This window comes from Mytilus edulis, chromosome 9 (genome assembly GCF_963676685.1).
Source record: "Mytilus edulis chromosome 9, xbMytEdul2.2, whole genome shotgun sequence".
NCBI classification, from domain to species: Eukaryota; Metazoa; Mollusca; class Bivalvia; order Mytilida; family Mytilidae; genus Mytilus; species Mytilus edulis.
The window spans coordinates 64,008,560-64,034,746 of NC_092352.1; the positions used below are offsets into that span (position 1 = coordinate 64,008,560).

Consider the following 26,187-nt stretch of genomic DNA (forward strand, 5'->3'; position numbering starts at 1 on the left):
GAATATTTTGTCTTGATATCGTTCAAAGCAAGAATATTTTATACACCGTCTCGCTTCAGATTCTAGGAATAAAACCACTAATTAATTGTCCCATTGCTTTCTATGTTAAATTCCTTGATTTCAAGCTTTCATGGCTCTTTCGTTTTAAGTTCAAATGAAGTGACACTCATTCCATGTCAAAACATTACCTTCCGGTAACCCATGCTGGAAAAATCATCATACCCTTAATTGCATTTAAAAACGCATTGGTTCCCCGAAGTTCGAAAGTACTAAAACAGGTACTTCAGATCTGAGAATCAGGCAATAAAGGCCCTTATGTTTCAATTTCATACAACTTTTTTATTATTCAATATAATCATTCAACAAATATTCTACAATGATCCACAGTCATTCACCTTTCATTGGGTACCAAAATTGCCAAAATATTTTACAAATTAAAAAAGTTACAGATAAGTGTAGGAACTATTTTGTTTTAAATATGTACTACTTTCTTGTATGTTCTTTCAGACCAGGCCCGAATTAGTGGTTCTATACCTCTATCATTTTTATATATCTAAGCTACAGGTTGACTTAATTACATAAAAAAATCACAGTACTAAAAGATGAAATATATGGGTCAAGTGAAATACCTATCTAATGAATCACAAAAACAGAGTAGGTGTGTTCTAATAGCTATTTTTTTGACTGAAAGTACTTGACGACAGTCTTTCAAGTTGGATAATGAAAATAGATATCTTCAAAAAATTATGATTTTTTTGTGTGTGATAACTAGGGTGTATTGTCTGCCCATCCACGAAATATTTAATTAGAATTTTTTTAAGTGTTTATGAATTTTCGAAAATTCCACCTGACAACCGATCAGACAATAGTTTTAAGTTGAATCAATGCAGACAAGATCATTAACTGATACTCATTAGCTAGTTGATACATTTGTCTTTTAAAATACAACTGACATATAAAAATCGTAATGGTGCAATGTGGATAAATTTATCGGTTTCCAAGAGCAAAATTGGCAGCGCGTCATCCTTACAATGGCTTCCATTTCTACGATTGTGAAAATGAACTGGCGTAATGGGGAGATAATTTTGACTAAGTAGAATCCTGACTGCAATGCAATATTCAATTTTACTTCCTATTGATAAATTAAAGGTTACACGCCATTATTTCGATAACCCATAAGTCCGACAGCCCATTGGTACGACACACCATTAGTCCGACAACTCAATAGTCCGACAACCAAATAGTCCGACAACCAAATAGTCCGACAACCCATTGCTCCGACAGCCCAATAATCCGACAACCCATAAGTCCGAGACTTACCAAGTATCAGGGAAAAATCAAATGTGTCTGTATGTATTAATACGTCTATTTTATAACATATTTTAAGAATAATATCTCCTAAAATTGAGAATGGAAATAGGAAATGTGTCAAAGGGACAAGCACACGAAGGCCACCAAACGGTCTTCAATGAAGCGAGAAACTCCCGAACCCGAAGGTGTCCTTCAGCTGGCCCCTAAACAAATATGTATACAAGTTCAGTGATAATGGACGTAATACTAAACTCCGAGTTATACACTAGAAACTAACATTAAAAATCATATAAAACGAACAAAAGCCAGAGGCCCCTGAAATAGGGACAGGCGCAAAGTTGCGCGGGGTACGTTGTTAAACCTGTTTTTTTTTTATGATCTCCCTATACCTCTAGCCAAAAACAAACGTGCAATAATACGCACAGTAAAACTCAGTTTAAGAGAAGTCTGAGTCCGATGTCAGAAATATCTGTATATATAACAAAGGACTAAGGTAGTTCGAATGCTTTCTAAGTATATACTCGATTCGAAATCTGCATAAAGAATAGAACAAAAAAGAATATTTCACTTCCAAATTCAAGGGTCTATAAAGAATATACAAGTCAAGAACATTCAGTGTAAGTGCGAGCTACTGGTGATACCCCCGCCCAAATATGTCGGTAAAAATGAAATTGTCGAGTTGTGAATCTGAATAAACATGACACAGATACAGCGGACTTCAATAAACCCTGAAAACATATTTCAAAAATCCTTGTAAAGTAGTTCATGAGAAAGATGCAACGAAAATTTTCATGTTATGGAGGGACGAACTGACGGACTGACTGGTGGACGGACAAACAGAGGTAAAACAGTATAGTCATTATCAAAAAAACATGCAAAACTATGTTATTGGGTCTTTTTAAGTCACAGACATGAAAATATATCAAAATAACACTTGCATATGTTAGAGATGAATGTTTTGTGATACACAATATACAGTTTACAGTATGAAATGTTATAAAAAAAAACATCCTTAATGTTTTCTTAAACCCTTGAAGATAGCCAGAACTAACTTATTTTTCACTATAAATCCTTTCAGACTTGAAATAGGAATATTATTCATATCATTTGTTATTATGATTTATCAATTTTTATTGCATTTTGATACGCACAAACATTTTTTAATGATTTAGGAGGTTTTATAATAAAAATTTTCACCAAAAGGAAATGTAACATTTTTTAAGTCAATGGTGTAACCAAAGGAAAAATTAGTAGGATAAGAGTTATCTTTCGCAAAATTTGGGCATTTACAACAGTTTCTTCCTTAGTAATGTTACCTGTAAGCATGTTATGCAAAAGAAAACAAACAATTATGTTGAAGACTTAGTGAAAAAATCGTAAAAGTAAGTAAAGCTTATATCGTAATTGGAAATAGTGTCCATGGTGTATCCTTTATGTTTAACAAGCGAAACATTATATTGTTTATGAAAAACAATACTTATTTAACAAAGTTTTTACAATATCATGTATTACATATACACAGTTTTCACAAACTGATGTATCCTGGTAACACCAATGACACTATTTAGTAACACTATTGACATTTTTAGTTATGGATGTTATGTTATATTATTTGAGATTTTTTAGCCTAAGAATTATTTTTTCATCTTTTTCTTTTGCCCGGTGATCTTTGCTTTGTGTTCAGTACTTGATAAAGGTAAAATTTGAAATGTGATGTCAATGGTGATACTTTTGTGGCATTGGAGTTACTGAAGGCTCAGTGGTGTTACTATATAAATATGCGACATTTTTTTTTTTATCTTTATTCATAAATGAAAGTGTTTTTAGGTCGTGTACAAATGATAAGGTATAGTATTATCATTTAATCTTATACCATTCACATATATTCAGTTTGAGTGTATTTTTTAGTATTTACAACGGCCATAATTAGGACAGCCAACTTTTTTACGACAATGTATTCTGAAATTTATGTTTAAATAGAATGCACACTATATGAATAATGTCTATAAGTCGTATTTAAACCTAAACAACAAATTGGAACAGTTGCTTGATGTTAAACAATAATATGGGGACGAAGTCCCCAATAACAGTAGAAAAATCAATAAAAAAAATAATTAAAAAAATCGGGAAATTTTCATTGTACTAAAGAACTCAAAATCGTTCAATTTTTTTTATGTCATGTTTTGAATTCCCGCATCTGCGCAGAAATCTACAATGTACTTCCTTTTTTCCGGTCTCGTTTGCATGAAATTTTGAGTAAAATACATATTTATCAGTCCTGTATAGAATAGGAAGAAACGCAATATCAATTTCATTTTAAATAATTTCTTGATATGAAAAAACGTTACCTAATGATAGCGTTTCTTTGTTTACATTGCATATAACGTCATAACTAAAATAACGTCACAACTAAAATCCCTCACAACAGAACCAAAATCGGAAACGTTACGGTATTTCCGTTTTGAAATTAAGATGTGTTTGAATTAAAAAAAAATCATAGACTTCGTCCCCTTTCACAGGTAATGCCTGCCTCATATTATTTAGTACCTAAATGTATGCTTTAAATTGGTAACACCATTGACACGATTCTATCAAAGCATGACATAACATTGTCAACATTGAAGAAACTCTTCATTTTTCCCATTGCATATTTCTGAATATCGTTGCTACCATTCTATAAAATAGCGGGACTCATTTAAATGTTTTAAACAATGACATCATTTTTCAAAATATTACCTCGTCGAAATATGCACTTTTTTTTATAATGACCCGTATATTACGTTATACAGGGAATTATTTGTACATATTCTCATCAAACTGTTTTCAACAAATCCGGCGGGGTCAGCATATAATTTGCTTTATAAAATACTGAATCTATTTTGTGTATCCCCAATATACTGCGACAAATATTCCGCATGAAAAGAATAATTGGGATCAAAACGGACAACCACAAATATAAAGAGAACGGAGTTTGTCTTTTTTGAGAAAATTTACCCATTCACATAAGAGGGACATAAGACAGATGCATTGTGGAATTATGAGCTGTCGGAATAATGAGCTGTCGGAGTAATGGGCTGTCGGAACAGTGGGTTGTCGGATTAATGGGTTGTCGGAATAGTGGGCTGTAGGAGTAATGGGCTGTCGGAATAATGGTTGTCGGACAATTGGGATGTCACCAAATTAAAGCAATCTTTACCAAGCACTGTGATTACTGTTGATTTTTTTGTTTCCTTTCTCTAACATGAGTTTGTCTCATCTAAATGTAATGAAAAGTATATATAATGCTTATAACCACAAAACTCAGTCTAAGTTTAATTTTTGGAAGCATCACTTTTACAGTTCTTGAGTTATGTCCCTATTTAGCAGGGACATCATCTGTGTCCCTATAGACACATTCCACATTTATTTCTTGTTTGAAGTAATTTTGAGGTGAAATGAGTAATTTTTAATGAAAAAAAAACGTTGAAAACTGGAAAAAGGGGGATTTGGAACACACATTCTTTTAAAAACTAACATAAATATTTCGTTGGTTTACTTTTTGGAATTAAAAGTTAAGTTAATAAAGTAATATTTATTATAGGAAATAATGTTTACACCTCTGGCAATGAAATTAGAACAAGCGTTCTTTCTGCTGTCGGTTAGTTCAATAAAACGTGAGAATAAAAAGCATAAGGAGATTCTAATCCAACTTGTTTTCTTTTAGAAATTATGTGTCAAGATGTAATATTTGTTGCCAAATGCATTATTTTACGCAAATGTACCAGGAATCCAGTCTAAAGTCTGTCATGTTTCAATTGACATATACATGTTCCTTCATTTAGACAAAAGTGTTTTAAATTTTATCATACCCTAGCACTCATGAAACCATGTTTTGTTAAATCCATTTCAACTTTGCTGAAAGATACAGGATATTTTAGTGGTTTTGTCTCTTTTAGAATAAATTTTTGACTACAGATTTTTATAAGTGCATTTGAAGTTAGTGATTGTGCTGCTGGTACACTAAAAAAATAGTGTACAATTTAAAACTATCATTTTAATACCATTGTTCAAAAACTCACTGCACAGTTAAAAATATTTACCAAAAAGAGCACTTTTCTATGCACATTGTTGTGAAAATATTCTTAAAACTTTAAAGAAATACAAATGGTTTATACAAAAAAAAAATATACAGTCAAGTTAGAACAGGCGAATAATGATAGATTATTTGATACACATTTAATCACATTGCTGGTATTCTGAGGATTAATTTGAGCCCTTAACCACATCTGTTTGGCAGGGAATGGCGATAAATCAAGACTTAATGCCAAAAACAATATCTTAAAATTTGCTTCACCGATAAACTGTACCAGTGTGATAGGTTAAGGTTATAACTAGATCAAACCCAATGAAATGTTATGAATATGCATACTCCTTGTAACATGAAGATGCGATTTTTTAAATTTATAATGTTATGGCTATTGTTGCAATTGATGGAAACAGATAACTTGTTCCAACCTGAATTAAATTTTCCTGAAGTGTGTCCTGTCATGTGTCATATATACAAATATGTTTTAAATGGCTGTTATACAACCGTAATTTATTGATGGGGTGATATTTGCTATTGCTTAATATTCTTTTCTTCACATATATAAGCATATGATTTCTTTTCTCTTTTTAGTTGTATAAACAGACTGTGATATACCTACTTCAGTTACCCCAGTCACAGATTCAAACAGAGGTAGGCTGTTGTACTGAAATTAAGTAAAATGTGTCTTATTAAGTGCTTTTTACATAAATTAGGTCGTTAGTTTTCTCGTTTGAATTCTTTTATATTGTCATTTCGGGGCCTTTTATAGGTTGCACTTTGTGTGCACAGCTGTTTCTCAAACCACGCCTCTTTTGGGGAGAGTTATAATATTCATAGATATGTTAATTTGTTAACGTACTGGTTCCCATATATGATCTCTGTGTATCATCTCATAGAGACATCACTTAGGAATGTAACCAATGTAGTAAAACATAGTAGCACCTAAATTTTAATTCTTAAGAAGTCCAAAAATGGAGGTAAGGGTAGTATAGAATTTTAGTATAAGTTAAAACTCTTAGAAGTTCAGGTCTTATAAATGTTGAAAATATGCCACACAGTCCTATATTTTGACCTTTGAATAAAATAGTAGTGCATATCAACTTTGCGTTCTGGGATATTATTTTTCACGAAACCGTATGGTGACCTATAATTGTTAATTTCTGTGTCATTTTGGTCTCTTTTGGAGAGTTGTCGCATTGGTAAATATACCTCATCTTCTGTTTTTAATCTCCTTAAACATTGTCACAAAGTTCAATCAAGGTCATGATTGATAATTCTACTAACTTACTGCAAAAGTTGAGATATATTTTTTGACTCCATACTCTCTATTTCATTTTTTTTTCAGATTCCAGAATGTACTTTACAACTGCTATTGACAAATGTAGTATTTACATCACATTTACATTCAGCAATTATAGATAATTAAAGCTGAAATGATACACCTACCTAAAGAAATAATTTCATTTCAATACATGGACAACAGTATGCATCGGTTAAGCTTTTGCCATCACTTTGTATCTGCCCATTGTCATTATAATCTTTTCTTTGAAATACTTATCTATAGGAACTATAATGCAAATTTGTATACGCCCGTTTACGATGGCAATCCTCTGTCCGTCCGTCGTTCAGTCTGTCTGTCTGTTGTCAACATGTCGAACATTAACTAAAAAAAACCAATAGTCTTTTAATGCTTAGTTTTCTCTTTAGGTTTCATTGTTTTCTGTCTACTATGCCATGTGTGCATATGTAGTAAAGTAATTATCGTAAATGCGGATTTTTGTCATATCTAGTCCGGTTCCGATCAGTAGTTTTATACAATGGCCGCTGAAAGCAATGCAAAATACGAAAATAAACAATGTTTGACAAGAAATTGGGAATTAATATGGCGTTTTTAATGCATTAAATGGATGAAACATAAACTAAAGCCAATTATGATCACTTTCTAAACAAAGTACAAAACTTATTTAGCTCAATATAAAAAATGTCATTCTCGATTTACAAAAAGTAATATCAGGAACATATATATTAAAATAAAACAAGAATGTGTCCATAGTACACGGATGCCCCACTCGCACTATCATTTTACATGTTCACTGGACCGTGAAATTGGGGTCAATACTTTAATTTGGCATTAAAATTAGAAAGATCATATCATAGTTAACATGTGTACTAAGTTTCAAATTGATTGGACTTCAACTTCATCAAAAACAACCTCGACCAAAAACTTTAACCTGAAGTGGGACGAACGAACGAACGAACGAACGAACGAACGAACGGACGGACGAATGGACGAACGGAGGCACAGACCAGAAAACATAATGCCCCTCTACTATCGTAGGTGGGGCATAAATATACTGTTCCCAGGTAATATGAAGAGAAAGAAAGTAGTACTAATACTTTGAAAGTCATAAAGAGATACGACTCAACCTATTTTCAAAAGAGAAAAATGTTGGTTTCTTTGAATTTTCATTTTGCAAACATCTATTTAGATTTTTTTTCTGATTTTCTGATTACATTTTCTCCTTGTCGATTGCAGACCACGTGGTATTATAAATCATGTCACAAGTTACAGCTTGGGGTATTCAAATTCAAACAGTTACCACCCAAAGGGCAATTAACACCTACTTAATCACTCAAAATTGCCCCTATTGTCCGACTTAAAGGGATTTCAATTAAAGGTGAAACATTTTTTTATGATCACAAGGGGCAATAAGATGAAAGTTCAAAATTTAGGACATGGCTTTGCCAAAAGAAACGAGAAAAATAACATCTTGAAAATAATTATAGTTTCGCGGAAATAATTATAGCGTCACGGGAAGAAAATATAGTGCTTGGTACCGTGACGTTAAAACGTGCTGGGGAGAACACTGGAGCTCCCTTTCCTTTTTCATAAATTTTAGATTTTAAGTTTCTGAGAAATGGGGTTATATTCATTAAAAAGGGGGATTTTCCAGTTTTTGGACAATAACTCAAAAATGCTTTTAGCAGTTCTCATGAAACTTTGGTGAATTGTAAATATCTATTGATGTTAGCTCATTTTTGATTTTTAGTTCACCTGGCCTAAAAGGCCAAGTGAGCTTTTTCATCACTTGGCGTCCGGCGGTCGTCGTCGTCCGTCGTCCGTCGTCGTCCGTCGGCGTCGTTAACTTTTACAAAAATCTTCTCCTCTGAAACTACTGGGCCCAATTAAACCAAACTTGGCCACAATCATCATTGGGGTATCTAGTTTAAAAAAATGTGTCCGGTGACCCGGCCAACCATCCAAGATGGCCGCCATGGCTTAAAATAGAACATAGGGGTAAAATGCAGTTTTTGGCTTATAACTCAAAAACCAAAGCATTTAGAGCAAATCTGACAGGGGTAGAATTGTTAAACAGGTGAAGATCTATCTGCCCTGAAAGTTTCAGATGAATCGGATAACCCGTTGTTGGGTTGCTGCCCCTGAATTAGTTATTTTAAGGAAATTTTGCTGATTTTGGTTATTATCTTGAATATTATTATAGATAGAGATAAACAGTAAACAGCAATAATGTTCAGCAAAGTAAGATTTACAAATAAGTCAGCATGACTGAAATGGTCAGTTGACCCCTTTAGGAGTTATTGCCCTTTATAGTCAATTTTTAACCATTTTTGTAAATCTTAGTAATCTTTTACAAAAATCTTCTCCTCTGAAAGTACTTGGCCACAATCATCTTTTGGGTTAGTAGTTTGAAAAATGTGTCCGGTGACCCGGCCATCCAACCAAGATGGCCGCCATGGCTAAAAATAAAGCATGGGGTAAAATGCAGTTTTTGGCTTATAACTCAAAACCCAAAGCATTTATAGCAAATCTGATGTGGGGTAAAATTGTTTATCAGGTCAACATTTATCTGCTCTGAAATTTTTAGATGAATCGGACAACCCGTTGTTGGGTTGCTGACCCTGAATTGTTAGTTTTAAGGAAATTTTGTTGTTTTTGGTCATTATCTTGAATATTATTATTGATAGAGATAAACTGTAAACAACAATAATGTTCATCAAAGTAAGATTTACTAATAAGTCAACTTTGGGAGTTATTGTTCTTTATAGTCAATTTTTAACAATTTTCATGAAATTTATAAATTTTTACTAACATTTTCCACTGAAACTAATGGGCCAAGTTCATTAGAGATAATTTTAAGCAGCAAGAATGTTTAGTAAAGTATGATGTACAAACACATCACCATCACCAAAACACAATTTTGTCATGAATCCATCTGCTTCCTTTAATATTCACATAGACCAAGGTGAGCGACACAGGCTCTTTAGAGCCTCTAGTTAAAAATTTTAGAGTTTACGTTTCCGAGTTATGGGTTTTTATTCATTAAAAAAGGAGGATTTTCAAGTTTTCGGACAATACCTGTAAAAGGCTTTGAACAGTTTTCATTAAACTTTGGTTTATATCTATAAAGATGACCTATAAGTTTTTCATAAATTTCTGATATGACATTGAGAAGTTATTTAATTGTTTATAGTCTGACAACAGATTTACTAAGTATTGCACAACAGCACTGTGTATTGCACAACAGCAAGAAATCTTTAAAATTCAATTCATATAACCAATTTCAAGTTCTTGACTACATTTATTCAGAAATCTATATGTCAAATATTTAATTACAATCCAAATTCAGACCTGTATCAAGCTTGAATATTGTGTCCATTTTTGCCCCAACTGTTCAGGGTTGAACCTCAGCCGGCGTATCCAGCTGCGCTCAGGGAAGCACTTGATTAATTATGTCATGGTTGATCAACCAATATGTCCACTATGGTTAATTATGTCTTGGTTGATCACCCAACATGTCCACTATGGAATTATTTATGTCTTGGTTGATCACCCAACATGTCCACTATGGTTAATTATGTCTTCGTTGATCACCCAACATGTCCACTATGGTTAATTATGTCTAGGTTTATCAACCAATATGTCCACTATGGTTAATTATGTCTTGGGTGATTAAACAACATGTCCACTATGGTTAATTATGTCTTGGTTGATCACCCAACATGTCCACTATGGTTAATTATGTCTTCGTTGATTAACCAACATGTCCACTATGGTTAATTATGTCTTGGTTAATAAACCAACATATCCACTATTGTTAATTATTTCTTGGTTGATCAACCAAAAAGTCCACTATAGTTAATTATAGAACATAGGGTCAGACTTAAGTTTTTGGGTTACCCTTGAATATTACAGCAAGTGGAGAAAAACTAACTAATATTTTCATTTGTTTCAGCTGTTTTCCAGGAATATTCATATTAAATTTTCTCTAGAAATAATGAAGAAACTGAACAAAGTGAATGAAATAAATGGCCAAATTATTCCATATAATCATTTCTACATTCCTGAACTGAGGGACAAAGTGGACATTAGGGCGGATTATGTTAACTGGGTACAACAGTCAAAACTGATAAACTCTGTAAGTTGTACTGTGAACAAATATAAAACAACATCAAATTCAAATAATTGTATTGGTGTAAAGTCCAATACAGGAATGATACCAGCTGAAATTTACAAAATACAAATACAAAAATAGACAAAAATAAACAAAAAACAAATACATAGATACATATGTTCTCAATGATAAGAGACACATATTTTATATCTACATTGGGTGGATGTGTCATTTATCCTATATTATTAATTCAAGCTAATACTACAACAGTTTTAAACAACATTATGTTTGGTTAAAATGAATTTTCGAATCATACATATCGCTTATTCCAGCTACACATACAGTACAAATGTCAGTATCATTACTTTTCAAAATGAATCTTAATTTTTCTTGTTTAGACATATTAACAAAAGATGGAACTATATCACTTACATTACAAAAGAGTATATTTCTATTAGATATATGAAAATTCATACCTGTCAACTTTTGAAAGTCCTCTTTGGGGTTTTAATGCGCGACATGGTTTTTAGGGGTGCAATTTTTAATGGCATTGTAGTGTACGTAGTTTTTTACCAGGGGTGTGTAAATGTCCTGCTTCTTGTCTGACTCATACATTTGAACACCTGGACAAATAATTTTTTATCTGGGTTGCCTGTGGACAAGTAAAAAAATATACCGGACAAAGTTCAATTCAAACAAAAATAAAGAAGTGATTTCCAAACTTATAAAGATGTTTTTAATATTATGTAAAATAAACCAATGATAAATGAGTAAAACACATGTATTTAAGTATAAATACCAATGTTTATGATGTTGAATATTGAATAACACTGAAAAAAATAGTTTGATTACCAAAATTTAAAAAAAAATAAGTATGCGAACCATAGTCACATAAACAGTCTTCGTCCATTTGCACAGGATCTTCCATTATGTTATATCCATCATTTAACGGAAGTTAAAGTCATAAGAAACGAGTGACCGGTGAAAAATAATGTTCTTCCAATTCTTAAACCAATGCATACAAACAACATAAACTTAGTCTTCTGTGCTCGAATTTATCATTTTTTTCGTGTAAATTTCGTATAATCGTCAATTTTTTTTTCAATCGGTCAGTGTTGTTGTGAAAATATGGCAGGTAATTAAAGTTCGTGTTTTGAAGCCGAAGTTTAACGATTGTCACCTGTTTGTCAACAATTGACGAAAAATAAACAAAAAAGCATGGAAATTGAGCACGTGTTTAACATGTAAATTCAGATAAAAGTTTATTTTAAGGACATCCATGCGTATTGTGGTCACCGGATTTTAACGAGATGGGTCACACTGAGGTCACCTTGCATACGGAAAATATATCGGGGGAATTGCTTGCTGGAAGGAAGCAATTCAAATAAAGTAAACTTCTTCTAAATATGAATAAATTAAAGAATTTTCTTCAGAAAAAAGTATATGGACCTAAGTTTTACAATGAAAACTATCCATTGAGTTATAAAAAACATATGCATTATTTTTTTTTGATTTGAGGTTTCTTATGACTTTAAATACATTTTTTGGTTTCTTATTATAATATATAAACAGAACAGGCAATAGGGGAGGCACAATGTTACTCATTTAAACACTTTTAGACTCGGCGCCTGTGAAGATCCTCGAAAACGAATCAGAATCTATTTGGAGCAAAATAGTCTTGCAAGGAAAACATCATTATATAGGAAGCTGGTACAGACCACCTGATGTCCCTTTGGATCAAATATAAAACTACTAAAGGACCAAATGAAAAAAAAAACCCAAGAAATTAGGACAATCATACAAACAATCATGCATTCACGTCTTGGGTGATTTTAATTACCGTAAAATAAACTCAGACAAAGCTAAATAAAGATACTAACACATGTCTTTATGGTAGTGACAACCAAGTCTTAAATGAAGATGACTGTGCAGAACCACAGAAAGATATAGATACCCTTGGTAACTGGGCGACTAATTGGGGTATAAGATTTCAACCAGTTAAATGCAACATGATGACATTGAGTAGCAAGAAGAATATTACATCTTTTAAATACACTCAAAAAAATACGGAACTCCAATTTTAACATCCATCAAATGTCTAGGAGTAAACATCACAAATGATCTACACTTGAGAAAGAACATAGAGGAGTTATGCAATAAATCTTATGGGACATCATCAGCATGTCTACTGGAATCTGTCATAGAATATACAAACACTGCCTGGGACCCACATCAACTGGAAAATGTTCAGAAAAGAGCGGCTAGGTTTATAACATCAAATTATAACTACAAACCAGGAAGTATGACAGCAATTTTAGACCAACTGCAATAACAAGACCGCCGTACACATAACAGACTGATCCTTTTCTGCAAAAGTATACATGGCCAAGCAAACTTACCATCTGACCTACTGAAAAAAACATCAATGACAACCAAGAACATGCACAGTGAACATGTTCTTAGAACTCAAACAAAAACAGACACATTAAAATACAGTTTCAGAACCACCAGATATCTTCATCAAAATTCAGACAGCAGAAGAACCAGCTAAAACCTTTAGTGAAATTGTTAGGGGGGCCCACTAAGGTAAATTACTTGACGCATGCACAGTGTATTAATATCCTTGGATGTATCACCCTATTCCTATCAAGATCAAGATCACAGTTTCAAAACCGTATTAACTGTTTTTGATATCATATAAGCAATATCTAAGCGACATCTTTTGAAATACCCAAACAGCGAAGGAAAACAATTTAGGTGAAAAAAAATAAAAAAATTAGAAACCATTTATTGTTCAGAGATTAATTGAAGGTCTTTCCATCTGAAATTATATATGTAGATTTGAAAAGCTTAAAATCCGGTCTAAAATGTCATGTCCCAAGTCAAATAATTGCTATAATTTTTGTTTGCTGACACCAAAAATATATGTTTTATATATACTTTTGTTTGAAATAAGGTAGATTATCAAGTTTGTTACTTCTAGTCTTCGGAAAATGTCACTTATGGTAGTACTTGATAGTTAACTTGACATCATTTTCCAAAAGTTTATAGAAAAAATATAGCTATTTCCAGATAGCACTAGGTGACTGCTGGTTGTCTTTATAAAGTCATATGGTTGGCAACCGAAATCAAAAAGTCCAATGTTCGTATGTAGTTCAAGCAAAGGTTAAAATCTGGAAGGTCAAATTTACTAATGACTTTGATCTTAAAATCTGGAAGGTCAAATTTACTAATGACTTTGATCTCATATTCAAGGTCATAAATCAAGGACCTCAAATCAAAAGCCCTTGTCTTTATTATTTATGGTTAATGAGTTATATCATCATATGTGTAATATTTAATATAAAAGGGTAAAAAAACTGCCAATTTAATGTCAACTAACCTTTTCATCCAAAATATATGTGTTACCACATGTGGAAGCTAACAATTTAGTAATTATATGTTATCTATATCTTTATTGATCTTATACAGTTTTTAATAAGAAGTAAAAATAATGAAAAAAATCTTAATTTTGAATATGACCTTGACCATTGCCCTTGACTTTTTTTTTGTACCAAGGACCTCAAACACACTAGATCTGTATCACTTACAAATGCATATCACCTTTTACAAATACATAATGGGAAATAACTCTCCTATGGAGTTTCTCGAACATTTCATTCCAAACCAATCTCAACATTCTTAGGATGCAACGAGCAAATTGGTGAACTAGTTTTGTCATTATCTTTAACTGTACTGAAGCAGAAGCAAACACATGGTAACATTGATCAGGGAGATATCTCTTTTAAAGAGAAGTTTCCGGTTAAGCAGTGTCAGTTCGGTAAGGGTGTAAACTAGGGCTATCCTAAGAGACACCACTCTCAAAGTAACTTGATGCTTTAGTATTGGAGCGTGAATTACAAAGACAAGGAGTGAGGATGGAAAGGGTGGGGGTAAACAAAGTAGAAATCTAGAGTTCATATATACTTTAGCGAACAACAAATACACTAAACCAAACACGCAATGCTCTCTTAAGGGCATACGATACAGTTTTGGTCCCATATTGAAATATTTATGAAAATTTGCATATAGGCTATTTTTTACCTGATTAAATCAAATATGTTATAAAATATATATCTTTATGTGCTACTTTTTGAGTAAATTGAGGTCAAAATTTCTAATATTTGCACCAAAAATCGGATTTGTGGACGTATTTTTCCGTTCGAAAGAAATGCATAACTTTTTTTTTATTTTAAAAGATAAAACACATGCTGTTTTTTGTAAAATTATCTGTAATTTCTGTTTTATAAAAATGTTCTTTAAATTTATGCATGTTATTTTAACAAATAATACCATGAATTTGTGTCCTATCTAATTTGTCTGTGAACACCAGAAATTTTCGAAAATGCCGAGTAGATATTTTTTCAAATAGTATGCTAAACATTTTGTAAATTCCTTCTCTAAAGAGGACTTTTTATAAGCATAAGGTGTATCCTCGACAAGATTATCTTAATATCAAAGACTTTATAACTCACCATTCTGAAGGAACATTGAGCTTTAGCAATCGCTTGGCGTCAGTCGTCGTCGTCCGTCTGGTGTAAACTATTTCACACATCTTCCCCTCTGAAAGTACTGAACCAAATCCAACCAAACTTTAGCTGAATGTTTCTTAGGGTATCTAGAATGAATTTTGTGTTTTATTTCCTTGTACAACGAAAAACATGGCCACCATGGCTAAAATAGAACATAGGGGTAAAATGTAGTTTTTGGCTTATATCTCAAATACTGTAGAGCATTTAGAGCAAATCTGATGTGAAGTATAAACGTTCATTAGGTCAAGTTCTATCAGCCATGAAATCTTACAACCCATTGTTGGGTTGCTGCCACTTAATTGGTAATTTTAATTAAATTTTGCAGTTTTGGGTTATTATCTTGAATACTGTTAATGATTAAGATAAACTGTAAACAGCAAAAATGTTTGGCAAAGTAATATCTACAAATAAGTTTATATGACCAAAATTGTCAATTGACCCCTTAAGGAGTGTTTGTCCTTTAAAGACAATTTTTCACAATTTGTTCATCTAGTTTGCTTACTTTAAAAAATCTTCTTCTTTGAAACTGCTAAATTAATTTCAGGCAAACTTTGGCTGAATCAGTTTCCCAGTATCTAGTATAAATTTTGTATTTTATTTCTTTGTACGTCAAGAAACATAGCCATTATGGCTAAAATTGAACATAGCCTGGGTAAATATTTTTGCTTTTGAAGAAAATAATGAGATAAAAAGAACATTTAAATGGAATGTTTAAGCAACTCATTAATATATATTGAAAAGCAAAAACAATCATTGATGAAAGATTTAAGCAACAAATTACAGGTGAGCGATTCAGGCTCTGGCCTCTTGTTTTATACCTGGAATACCAGGGGTTACCTTAAACTCGAAAACACGTCTTGCCGCAAAAAACTTAAAAACAAATTTCTTTGGCTTTAAAACCATTTCTTTTGGTTGCTAAAATGGCTAAATTTTCACCTGGAACAACATTGTCTTCAACATATGACCACAGCTTTGTCGATCATTTTTGAGTTATTGAGTATTTTGTAAAAAAAGGGGGAGGGTTTTTTTACATGTCGCGCTGTATCTCAAAAACGATTTATGATTATTGCTAAAAACTTTACACACTTCTTTGTTATATTAATCTAAAGATCTGTATACTTTTGGTAATGACTCAAAATTTAATTTTGAGTTATTGAGTATTTTGTAAAAAAGGGAGGTTTTTTTTACATATCGCGCCGTATCTCAAAAACAATTTATGATTATTGCTTGAAAATGTACACACTTCTTTGTTATTTTTAATTTAAGATCTGTATACTTTTTGGTTTGATTCAAAATTTTATTTGAGTGATATTTGTAAAAAAAAAAACAGGGTGGGGGGGGGGGGGGGTATCACATGTCCCGCCGTGTCTCAAAAGCAATAAATGGTAATTGGTTAAAACTTTCTCAGAAACTATTTATGATTATTGCATAAAACTTCCACACCAGACGTCGGGTGTTTCATGCGTTAATGGCGCAGCTGTTCATTACACATGACATCCAAGTTGAAAATTTTGTCACATTTTCAGGAAACTACATTGCAAGGATTTTTAAAATTTGATTTCAGCGTTTATATAACTGTGTGATGCGTTTTCAGATTAATCACTCAATAACTTTCTGTTTAATGTCAAGTATTTTGGTGAGGGTATCATCAGTGAGCAGGAAATCACAGTTTCACTTGTTGTTTCTTGTATAATTTCTCCAGCAATTTTAACCTAGAAAACTTGTGTTGTTTTACTTTTGAATGAAGTGTTTCCTTGCGGTCACACCATCTTCCAAATTATACTTTATTAATAACCTGTTTCAAGAATTACAAGGCATGTAAGATAAAGGTCAAAATGTGCAAGTTCATTATCTCCACTTACTTTTCCCTAGTTGTTGAAGTCTCCTCTGTCTATAGATGTTGCATATAAATAATATCTTAAATTAGGCACAATATAAAAAAAAGATAGGTAGTATGACTGATAACGAGAAAACTGACCAACAAAGTTTAAATAAAGTAGATGTAAACAGTTATAGGCAAAGGTACATCCTTCCAAACAAAACGACAAGAACAAACACTCAAAGTACAGATCGGAGAGTACAAGTAGTTACTGATACTAAGCAAGTTCAAACCTATACAAGTTGGATAAAATTTAAAAATTCGGATACAATATGAAATGCATCCTTGTATTCTTGTTGTTTCTGATATTGTGTGATTACTTATATTTTATTGCGTATAAAATGTAAAAATTAAACTATCACTACACACTTAGCTCAGACTTAAAGCTGCTCTTACATTTAAAATTTAAGTGTAGTAACAAAATAAGTAGATAAACTTGCCTAACACTGAACTTTTATACACATGTACTATAATTCATTTCAGCCACCTATGCACTTCTGTGATTACCCATTTGTGTTTGATGGGCCTGCTAAATCAATGCTGCTTCAGACAGATGCTTTTATGCAAATGAGGGTAGGTTAATTATAAATTGTAATTCACATTATTTCATTTTGATATCGTATCATATATTTTTTTTAAATGTAAAGGTCAGAAGAAAATAACAAACATAAAACAGTATGAACTATATAATAATAAATAAAGAATATCAGTCATCAAAAATTGGATGACCTGAATTTGGAATCATTTTTTTGTAAAGTTTAGGTAATGGTTATCAATTTCATTTCTCTAAAAAAATCAAAACAAAGAAGCCTGGTAATTTTGATTACTATAAAGAAAACAACAATGACACTGAAATCTAAGGTCATGAAGTTAACTTTACCACTTACTAAGAATCAGTTGCTTAGATGTGACTTAGTATCATCTACTTGTTAATAAATCAAGCTTAAGGGTTCTAATGTTAATCAAACAAAGTTTGCAGATGTATGTAGGGAGGTAAATTAGTCACTTAGATTATACCACTTTGTCTCAAACTAAGTCATAGGTAAAAATCTGATGGAAATAATGAAAACAAGCTCAGAAAATAGTGATCTTTTTATATGTTATCATTGGGTATCTTGTTTGAAAAAAATTCAGACCACCTCGCCTGCTAACTAACATGCCCATAATGATAGGTAGATTTATTACTGATAAATTGCAGTTTTGGGGTAAAAATTGGATGAAATGCAATTAAAACCCTATGTTACTGACTTGATATCTAAATCATCCAAGGCTTATCACTGCTTTTTGGATACACAAAATATATTGCAGAAAACTGTTACCTGTCAGGAAAATTACACAACTTTTGAAATGTACAGGATTTTTTAAAATATCTGTTCCAAAAATATAAATGATATCAGTGTAAATCATTGATAAAGTCATCTTTATAAAATTGAAGTCCGTCGTCCTATGAATCTTTTTCGTCACATTTTTCTCAGGAACTACAATACAAGGATTTCTGAAATTTCAGAAATTTGGTTTCAGAGTAAATATATGTCAGCCATACTGTGCAATGCGTTTTCAGATTCATCACTCGTCAACTTCCTCTTTACCGAACACTTGTATCATTTTACACCTGATAGCCAAGTTAAAAATTTTCATCACATTTTTCTCAGGAACTACAATACAAGGATTTCTGAAATTTGGTTTCAGGGTTTATATAAGTCTTCCTAACCGTCTGAGGCGTTTTCAGATTCATCACTAGACAACTTCCTGTTAACCGAACACTTGCATGATTTTACACATGATAGCTAAATTGAAAATTTGTTCACATTTTTCTCAGGAACTACAATACAAGGATATCTGATAATTTGGTTTCAGGGTTTATATTTGTCAGCTATACCGTGTGATGCGTTTTCAGATTCATCACTCGACAACTTCCTGTTTACTAAACACTTGTATCATTTTACACATGATAACTAAGTTGAAAATGTTCGTGACATTTTTTCAAGAACTACAATACAAGGATATCTGAAATTTGTTTCAGTGTTTATATAAGTCAGCTATACGTTGTGATGCGTTTTCAGATTCATTACTCAACAACTTCCTGTTTATGGAACACTTGTATGATTTTACACATGATAGCCAAGTGCAAAATTTTTGTCACATTTTTCTTAGGAACTACAATACAAGGATTTCTGTTATTTGGTTTCAGGGTTTATATAAGTCATCTTTACCGTGTGATGCGTTTTCAGATTCATCACTCGACAACTTGCTGTTTACCGAACACTTGCATATTTTTACACATAATTTAATATTATCCACTTGCAGCGGGGGTATCATCAGTGGGCAGCAGTAGCTCGCAGTTTCACTTGTTTTGACTTATTTCCCTTTGTAAAGGAATCTAAATTCTATGTGATTAGGACTCTTGTTTTTTACTGTATATTTTTAGTTATTCCCTTTGAACAGAAATATAATTAATAAATTATTAAGTACAATGTATATATTTTTTACTTTATTATACCCCCGCTTTAAAAAAGGGGGGGTATACTGTTTTACCTCTGTCTGTCAGTTCGTCCGTTCATCATTCCGTCCGTCAGTCAGTCCGTCCCATGAAACTTTCGTCACATTTTTCTCAGGAACTACACATCCACCCTTTCTGTAATTTGGTATCAACATTTATATATGTCAGCCACAACGTGTGATGCGTTTTCAGATTCATCACTTGACAACTTCCTGTTTACCGAACACTTGTCTAGTTTTATACGATAGCCAAGTTGAAAATTTTCGTCACATTTTTCTCAGGAACTACAATACAAGGATTTCTGAAATTTGGTTTCAGGATTTATATAAGTCAGCTATACCGTGTGATGCGTTTTCAGATTCATCACTCGACAACTTCCTGTTTACCGAACACTTGCATGATTTTACACATGATAGCCAAGTTGAAAATTTTCGTCACATTTTTCTCAGGAACTACAATACAAGGATTTCTGAAATTTGGTTTCAGGATTTATATAAGTCAGCTATACCGTGTGATGCGTTTTCAGATTTATCACTCGACTACTTCCTGTTTACCGAACACTTGTATGATTTTACACATGATAACCAAGTTAAAAAATTTCGTCACATTTTTCTCAGGAACTACAATACAAGGATTTCTGAAATTTGGTTTCAGGATTTTTATAAGTCAGCTATACCGTGTGATGCGTTTTCAGATTCATCACTCGACAACTTCCTGTTTACCGAACACTTGCATATTTTTACACTATTAATATTATCCACTTGCGGCGGGGGTATCATCAGTGAGCAGTAGCTCGCAGTTTCACTTGTTTCATTTTCATTAGATAATATTCTATTTTTGATATATTTCATCAAATTACATTGTGTAGATAAAGCTGTTGACATTGGAAGATAGGTTGCAGATATTAATTTTTGACAAATGAAAGATATTAAGTTTGGTTACACCATGGAAGTATTATATTGACAGGAACTACTACGACCCGACTTCAAACGTTTCATCTGCGATGCCGCGTGCAATTTAATGACATGTTAATTGGCTTGAAACATGGCACTTTATCTACACACCAGCATGTGGCGCCGTACACTTTCGTCATTATCGATTGCATTCGGGTTTACGGAAATAAACGTAGAAATCAAAAGCTGTAATAAATTCTTAGGAAACATCAATCAGCAAACCTCGGCAGATTCCGTTACCCTACATCTGCATAGGTGTTCTAATTGATTGATCGATTAATACATTTCATCGTTAATTCTATAGAAAAAATACTAATGTGACAAGCCTGATTGTATATAAATGGGGACCTAGCACAGGTACAAGAGTCTGTGACCATTATTAAAGATGATATCTGTAATCTTGTATTGGTTTGGTTTGAATGAGTGGTTTCCCAACATAAGTTGTACAGAGAATCAAGTTTTGAAAAGGGTAGTGCATAATGTTTTATGTTAATGTGTTTAAATGAATAATATAAAAGTATGTATGCAAAAAAATGAGAGAGAGAGAGAAATTGACATGTATGCTACAATTTGTTGACAACTACCCTGGATTTTTCAGACTGCCTTGGAAGAGGCTCAACGACGAAACTTCCAGAGTTTGTTTTTACAAAATATTGACCCAGTTAGCCCTTTGCTCATGCTACATGTGACTAGAGAAAACATTGTTCAAGATACAATACAGCAGTTGGCACACAAAGGCAGCGGGGATCTCAAGAAACCCCTAAAGGTAAAATTTATTATCCTTAAAAGATAATAGAGAAAAACAGACAAATCATGTCATTTGAATTAACAGATGTGTTTAATTTTGCTATGTAATTAAAGTTGCCTTGTGGCTTATAACCACTTGCTCTATTTGTATCTTGATTCCCTCTGAATCCTCTACCTCTTCCCAAAAGTTTCCTTGAATAATTTACATTTTCATCGGTCATACATGCTGAGTCCACTCTAATTCTGTCTCCCATATCTGGCTTGCTGTCCAAAAATCTTTTTAAGAGAAGTTGCCATCTGCTTGTTCATATTTGACACTGGTTAACACTAATTGCCGATCTTTCATTTCTTATTCTGATTATTCTAACATTTTAAAAGCTAACGCAGGCTGTGTTAGTTCCATTTTAAACTTTTGGTTCTGCAATTCTGTTACTTTCTCCTCCATTGAACTAACCTTACTACGTCTAAATCTATCAAATTCGGAATATGCTTCATAAGCTTCACTAAGCTCATTTTTTTTTAAATTTTGTCCATAAATTCAACGAGCTTATCTTCTCCAACATCTGCATGTAAAGCTTCTAAACTTAAGTCGCTAAACACTTCATCTCGAATGGAATTTAGTCTGAAAACAGTTGTTTGCCGGACAATTCCTTAAGTATAATTAAATAGAAATCTATGAAATTTTAACACAAGGTTTATAACTACAAAAGGAAGTTTGGGATTGATTTTGGGGGTTATGCTCCTAACAGTTTAGGAATAAGGGGTCATTAAAAAGAGGCCAAAAAAGGTTTTTTTTTCTAGTTTCCAGACAATAACTTGTGTTTAAGTGCATGGATCTCTCTGAATTTTTCTATACATCAAAGAGATGGTTAGGATTGGCTTTGGGGGGTTATGGCTCAAACTGTTTAGGAATTAGGGTCAAAAAAGGAGGAAAAACAAGGGTTTCTTGGTTAATGGACAATTGAGACAATTTTAAAGCAGTGTAAAGGAGGTAATTCAAACATAATAATGAACCCTCCCTTACACTGCTTGGAAATTATGTATAAAGTAATATTGTGTTGTCTCGAGGTGATTAGCTGTTAATTTGCTTTAAGAAGTTATACTATTTAATTTATGTTGATAAAGGATAATAATTTTCTATTTTAAGACTTTTATGATGTATTCAAATGGGTAATTATGGTTGCATCTCCAAGGAAAATTTGAATTGAGATTGTATTTTGGGAAAAGGGTGGAGAGGTAAAGAAAAAAAATGTGTAATTTATTTTTTTTTTGCGAAGGGGGCAATTCACAACAGCATAGTGTATTGCACAGACGCAAAACATTGAGTATAAATTCAAATATTACCAATTTTAAGTTCTTCGACTATAATTATTCTGTGTCAGAAACCTATTATGTGTGAAATATTTAATTGCAATCTAAATTCAGACCTGTATCAAGCATGAATATTGTGTCCATATTTGCTTCAACCGTTCAGGGTTGGACCTCTGTGATAGTATCCAGCTGCGGTCAGGGAAACAATTTATTTTAATAGATTAGGCCGCTAGTTTTCTAAATAAAATTGTTTCATATTTTTCATGTCGACGCCTTTTAAAGTTAACTATTATGATGTTTTGGTTAGAACATATAATGTATGTTAACCGTTCAAGAGATTTTAGATGTGGAAAGACTGACCCTGTTAAGCTTGGCATTTTAAGATTGCTATTTTAAGGTTTGATTTCAATCAAAGAGGCTATTGATGCAGGTATTCCTACAAAACTAGTAATATGCTTCTTTTACTGTCAATGTTTTATTTTCTAGGTGGTGTTTATAGGCGAGGAGGCAATAGATGAAGGTGGACTCACTAAGGTTTGTATTCCACTAAGCACTGTAATGAAGGTTATTTAAGAAAGCTATCAGTTGATTCTGTTTAAATATATTTGTTTTCAGCTAACCTGGGCAAAAGAGCCAAATGAACTCTTCTCATCAATTAATTAGCATTTGTTGTCATTTGAAAAATCTTCTCTGAAATAACCTGCGCAATTGGAATTAAACTAGGGATCATGGGATATCTTGTTTAAAAATTGTATCCAACAACCCTGCATGTCAACCAACATGGCTGACATGGCCTTCCATGTTGATGTTACCATGCTTTTGCCTATCTTGAAGACTATTATAGATAAATTGCAAAATTAGTTACGAAATACAAGATCTACAAAAACGTCAACATTACTGACATATTCATGGAGTTTGAGCCCTTAAATGAAGCATCTTGATAACATTAGTTTATTATGTTACTTTCTTATACAAAATTGCCTTGCATAATCATCGACTCCTGTCGATTTAAACTTTTGTAAGTTCTTTTGTCCCATTTAATAAATACAATAGCTATTGTTCTCTGTGTAGTTTATTTGATGGGACCTTTAAATTTCTTCAAAAAGAAATCTATCACTCATTGATTAATTTACTTGAACTAATAAATGAACTGTCAATGATAAAAATACATGTACAATTACTAAATATTAAATAAGGAATAAGGCTGTTAATTTTCTTGTTTGAATTGTTTTACATTGTCATATCGGGGTCTTTTATAGCTGACTATGCGGTATGGGCTTTGCTCATTGTTGAAGGCCATATGTAAAGCAAAATATTGTCCTATGAAATATTGTACCACAAGACAATATTTCATAACTATGTATCATGAAATATTGTCCTCGTCTATGGAAAAATGTCCAGAGAAGGACAAATTTGCATAATGAAATTGTGTCTGTATATAGACAATGTTTCACAGATGAATACTATGGAATTTTGTCTTGATAAAGGGAGATTATATTTTGTGCGAAGTAAGACAATATTTCATAGATAAATACTACGAAATTGTGTCTTGTTCAAGGGAGGTTATATTTTGGTTATATTTCGTGAGTATTGACACAATATTTCATAGACAGATTGTCATGGAATTTTGTCTCATGAAGGGGAGGTTATCAACAAATATACATGTTTTTAGGAAAACAAATTCTGCGACATGTGCTTGTGTATATATTTACAAAATAAGCGATTGTTAGTACATTACTTATATTTGTACAGTATAATGTAAGTAATAAAATGAAACCTACGTTAGACAATTCTTTAATCTATGATAAACCATTTGTAATGTTTCTGTGCAAATTTGAAACTCACTATTAGTAATATAAATTCTCTACTATACAAAACAATTTCAGTTATAAATCTAAAAAAAGTGCACGCTGAATGCGTGTGTACTATTTCTAATTGTGAAATAATTCGAATAAAAAAATCATTAAATTAATCATTAAAATATTTTCAAAGCCAGTGAAGTATTGTCATGAACAGAATTTCATAGTGAAATATTGTCCAGAAGGAGGTGACAAAATTTTATGGACAAGGACACTATTCAATAATGAAATATTGTCCAAGACAATATTTCATTATGAAATACTGACAGTGGACAATTTTTTATATGAAAATTTGTCCGACAGACAATATTTCATGGAGGACAATATTTTATGTTACACATACGGTGACCTATAGTTGTTAATGTCTGTGTCATTTTGGTCTCTTGTGGACAGTTGTTTCATTGGCAATCATACCACATCTTCTTTTTTATATGTGGTATTGTATTTATTCAATACCAATAATACATTTTTAATAGTTTCAATATTTTAAAACACTAATTCAATAATTAAAAGTTGATATCTGATCATTTTTATTTTTAAATTTTCCTTATTATTATAAGTTAGAAAATACAAATAAAATCCTGTAAAAACAAGTAATTTTGAAAAACTGAAATAATTTTGAATTCTAGAAAATAGATAAGAAATACTTGATGAAAACTAACCTTGTTAAGGAGTGTTAGCTTGGATAAGGGGGGATTAGTTAGTCCATACTTGATTATTCATGATAGTAAAATGAACCTCAGCCAAGTGGGCTATTTAGTTGGGTTAGATTGCAAAATAAATTTCAAAGTAATTTTCAAGATTTCAAAATTATTCAAGATTCAAAATTAAAGTGTTTTTTTTTTAATCAAATTAATCATTAAAATATTTTCCTTATTTAAATTGATGTAATATGTAAATAATGTATCCAATGCAACATTTGCACTTTGTATGAATCTTTAATGTTTGAAAAGAACTACATAATAAATGAACAGACTCAACGATAACCAGGGGAGATAATTTTAATGAATATAAATACAGTGTTTTTAAGAAATGTTCTCAGATTTCAAGCGTTATTCAATCTATAACTGCATCACATATTGCAGCTCTTGTATGGTCAAACGTGAAATCACTGTTTGATCTTAATATTTGCTTTATTATGTGAAAGCAATATTCACAAGTATTAAGTTGAGGGTGGTAAGGGGGTTGATATTTCAAGGTAATTCCAGCTGGTCTCAGCAGATGAGGTAAGTTAGTGTTGACTACAAGTGAATGATGAAAATTAAATTGTCCATAATGATTGAGTCTCCAGGTACAAAAATGGGTTTATGTTCATTGGCTAGTTTATCGTTATTGATATCAATAGCCTCAGCAAAAAATATAATAAGTTCCAAACTATTAGATGGTTCATCAATAACATTGAAATAGTCCACACCAAATCTTGAATGCAACAGATTAATTGTATAGTGTGCATTTGAAGCATATCTTTGTAATTCAAATGCTCTAGAACCTTTGACTGAAGTTCCATAATTTTTATTGCCAGATGTTTTTATTGCACCATCACTTTCATCAAAAAAAATGTATAGTACTTGGATTT

The 26,187-nt window shown here is 32.1% G+C and overlaps 1 protein-coding gene across 4 annotated transcripts in view; it reads left to right on the forward strand.

Moving 5' to 3' along the window:
• The window catches only part of LOC139488805 (probable E3 ubiquitin-protein ligase HERC4), a 248,104-nt gene that overhangs the window by 137,223 nt on the left and 84,694 nt on the right, over positions 1-26,187 (forward strand). For all 4 annotated transcript variants that reach the window (XR_011656085.1, XM_071274726.1, XM_071274728.1 and 1 more), the window contains exons 15-19: positions 5,969-6,028; positions 10,633-10,815; positions 17,725-17,814; positions 21,293-21,460; positions 23,239-23,286. Coding sequence is in view for 3 of the 4 variants with exons in the window: in XM_071274726.1 (XP_071130827.1) it covers positions 5,969-6,028; positions 10,633-10,815; positions 17,725-17,814; positions 21,293-21,460; positions 23,239-23,286 (549 nt within the window). In the remaining variant the exon portion in view is untranslated. The remainder of the gene's footprint in view (positions 1-5,968; positions 6,029-10,632; positions 10,816-17,724; positions 17,815-21,292; positions 21,461-23,238; positions 23,287-26,187) is intronic.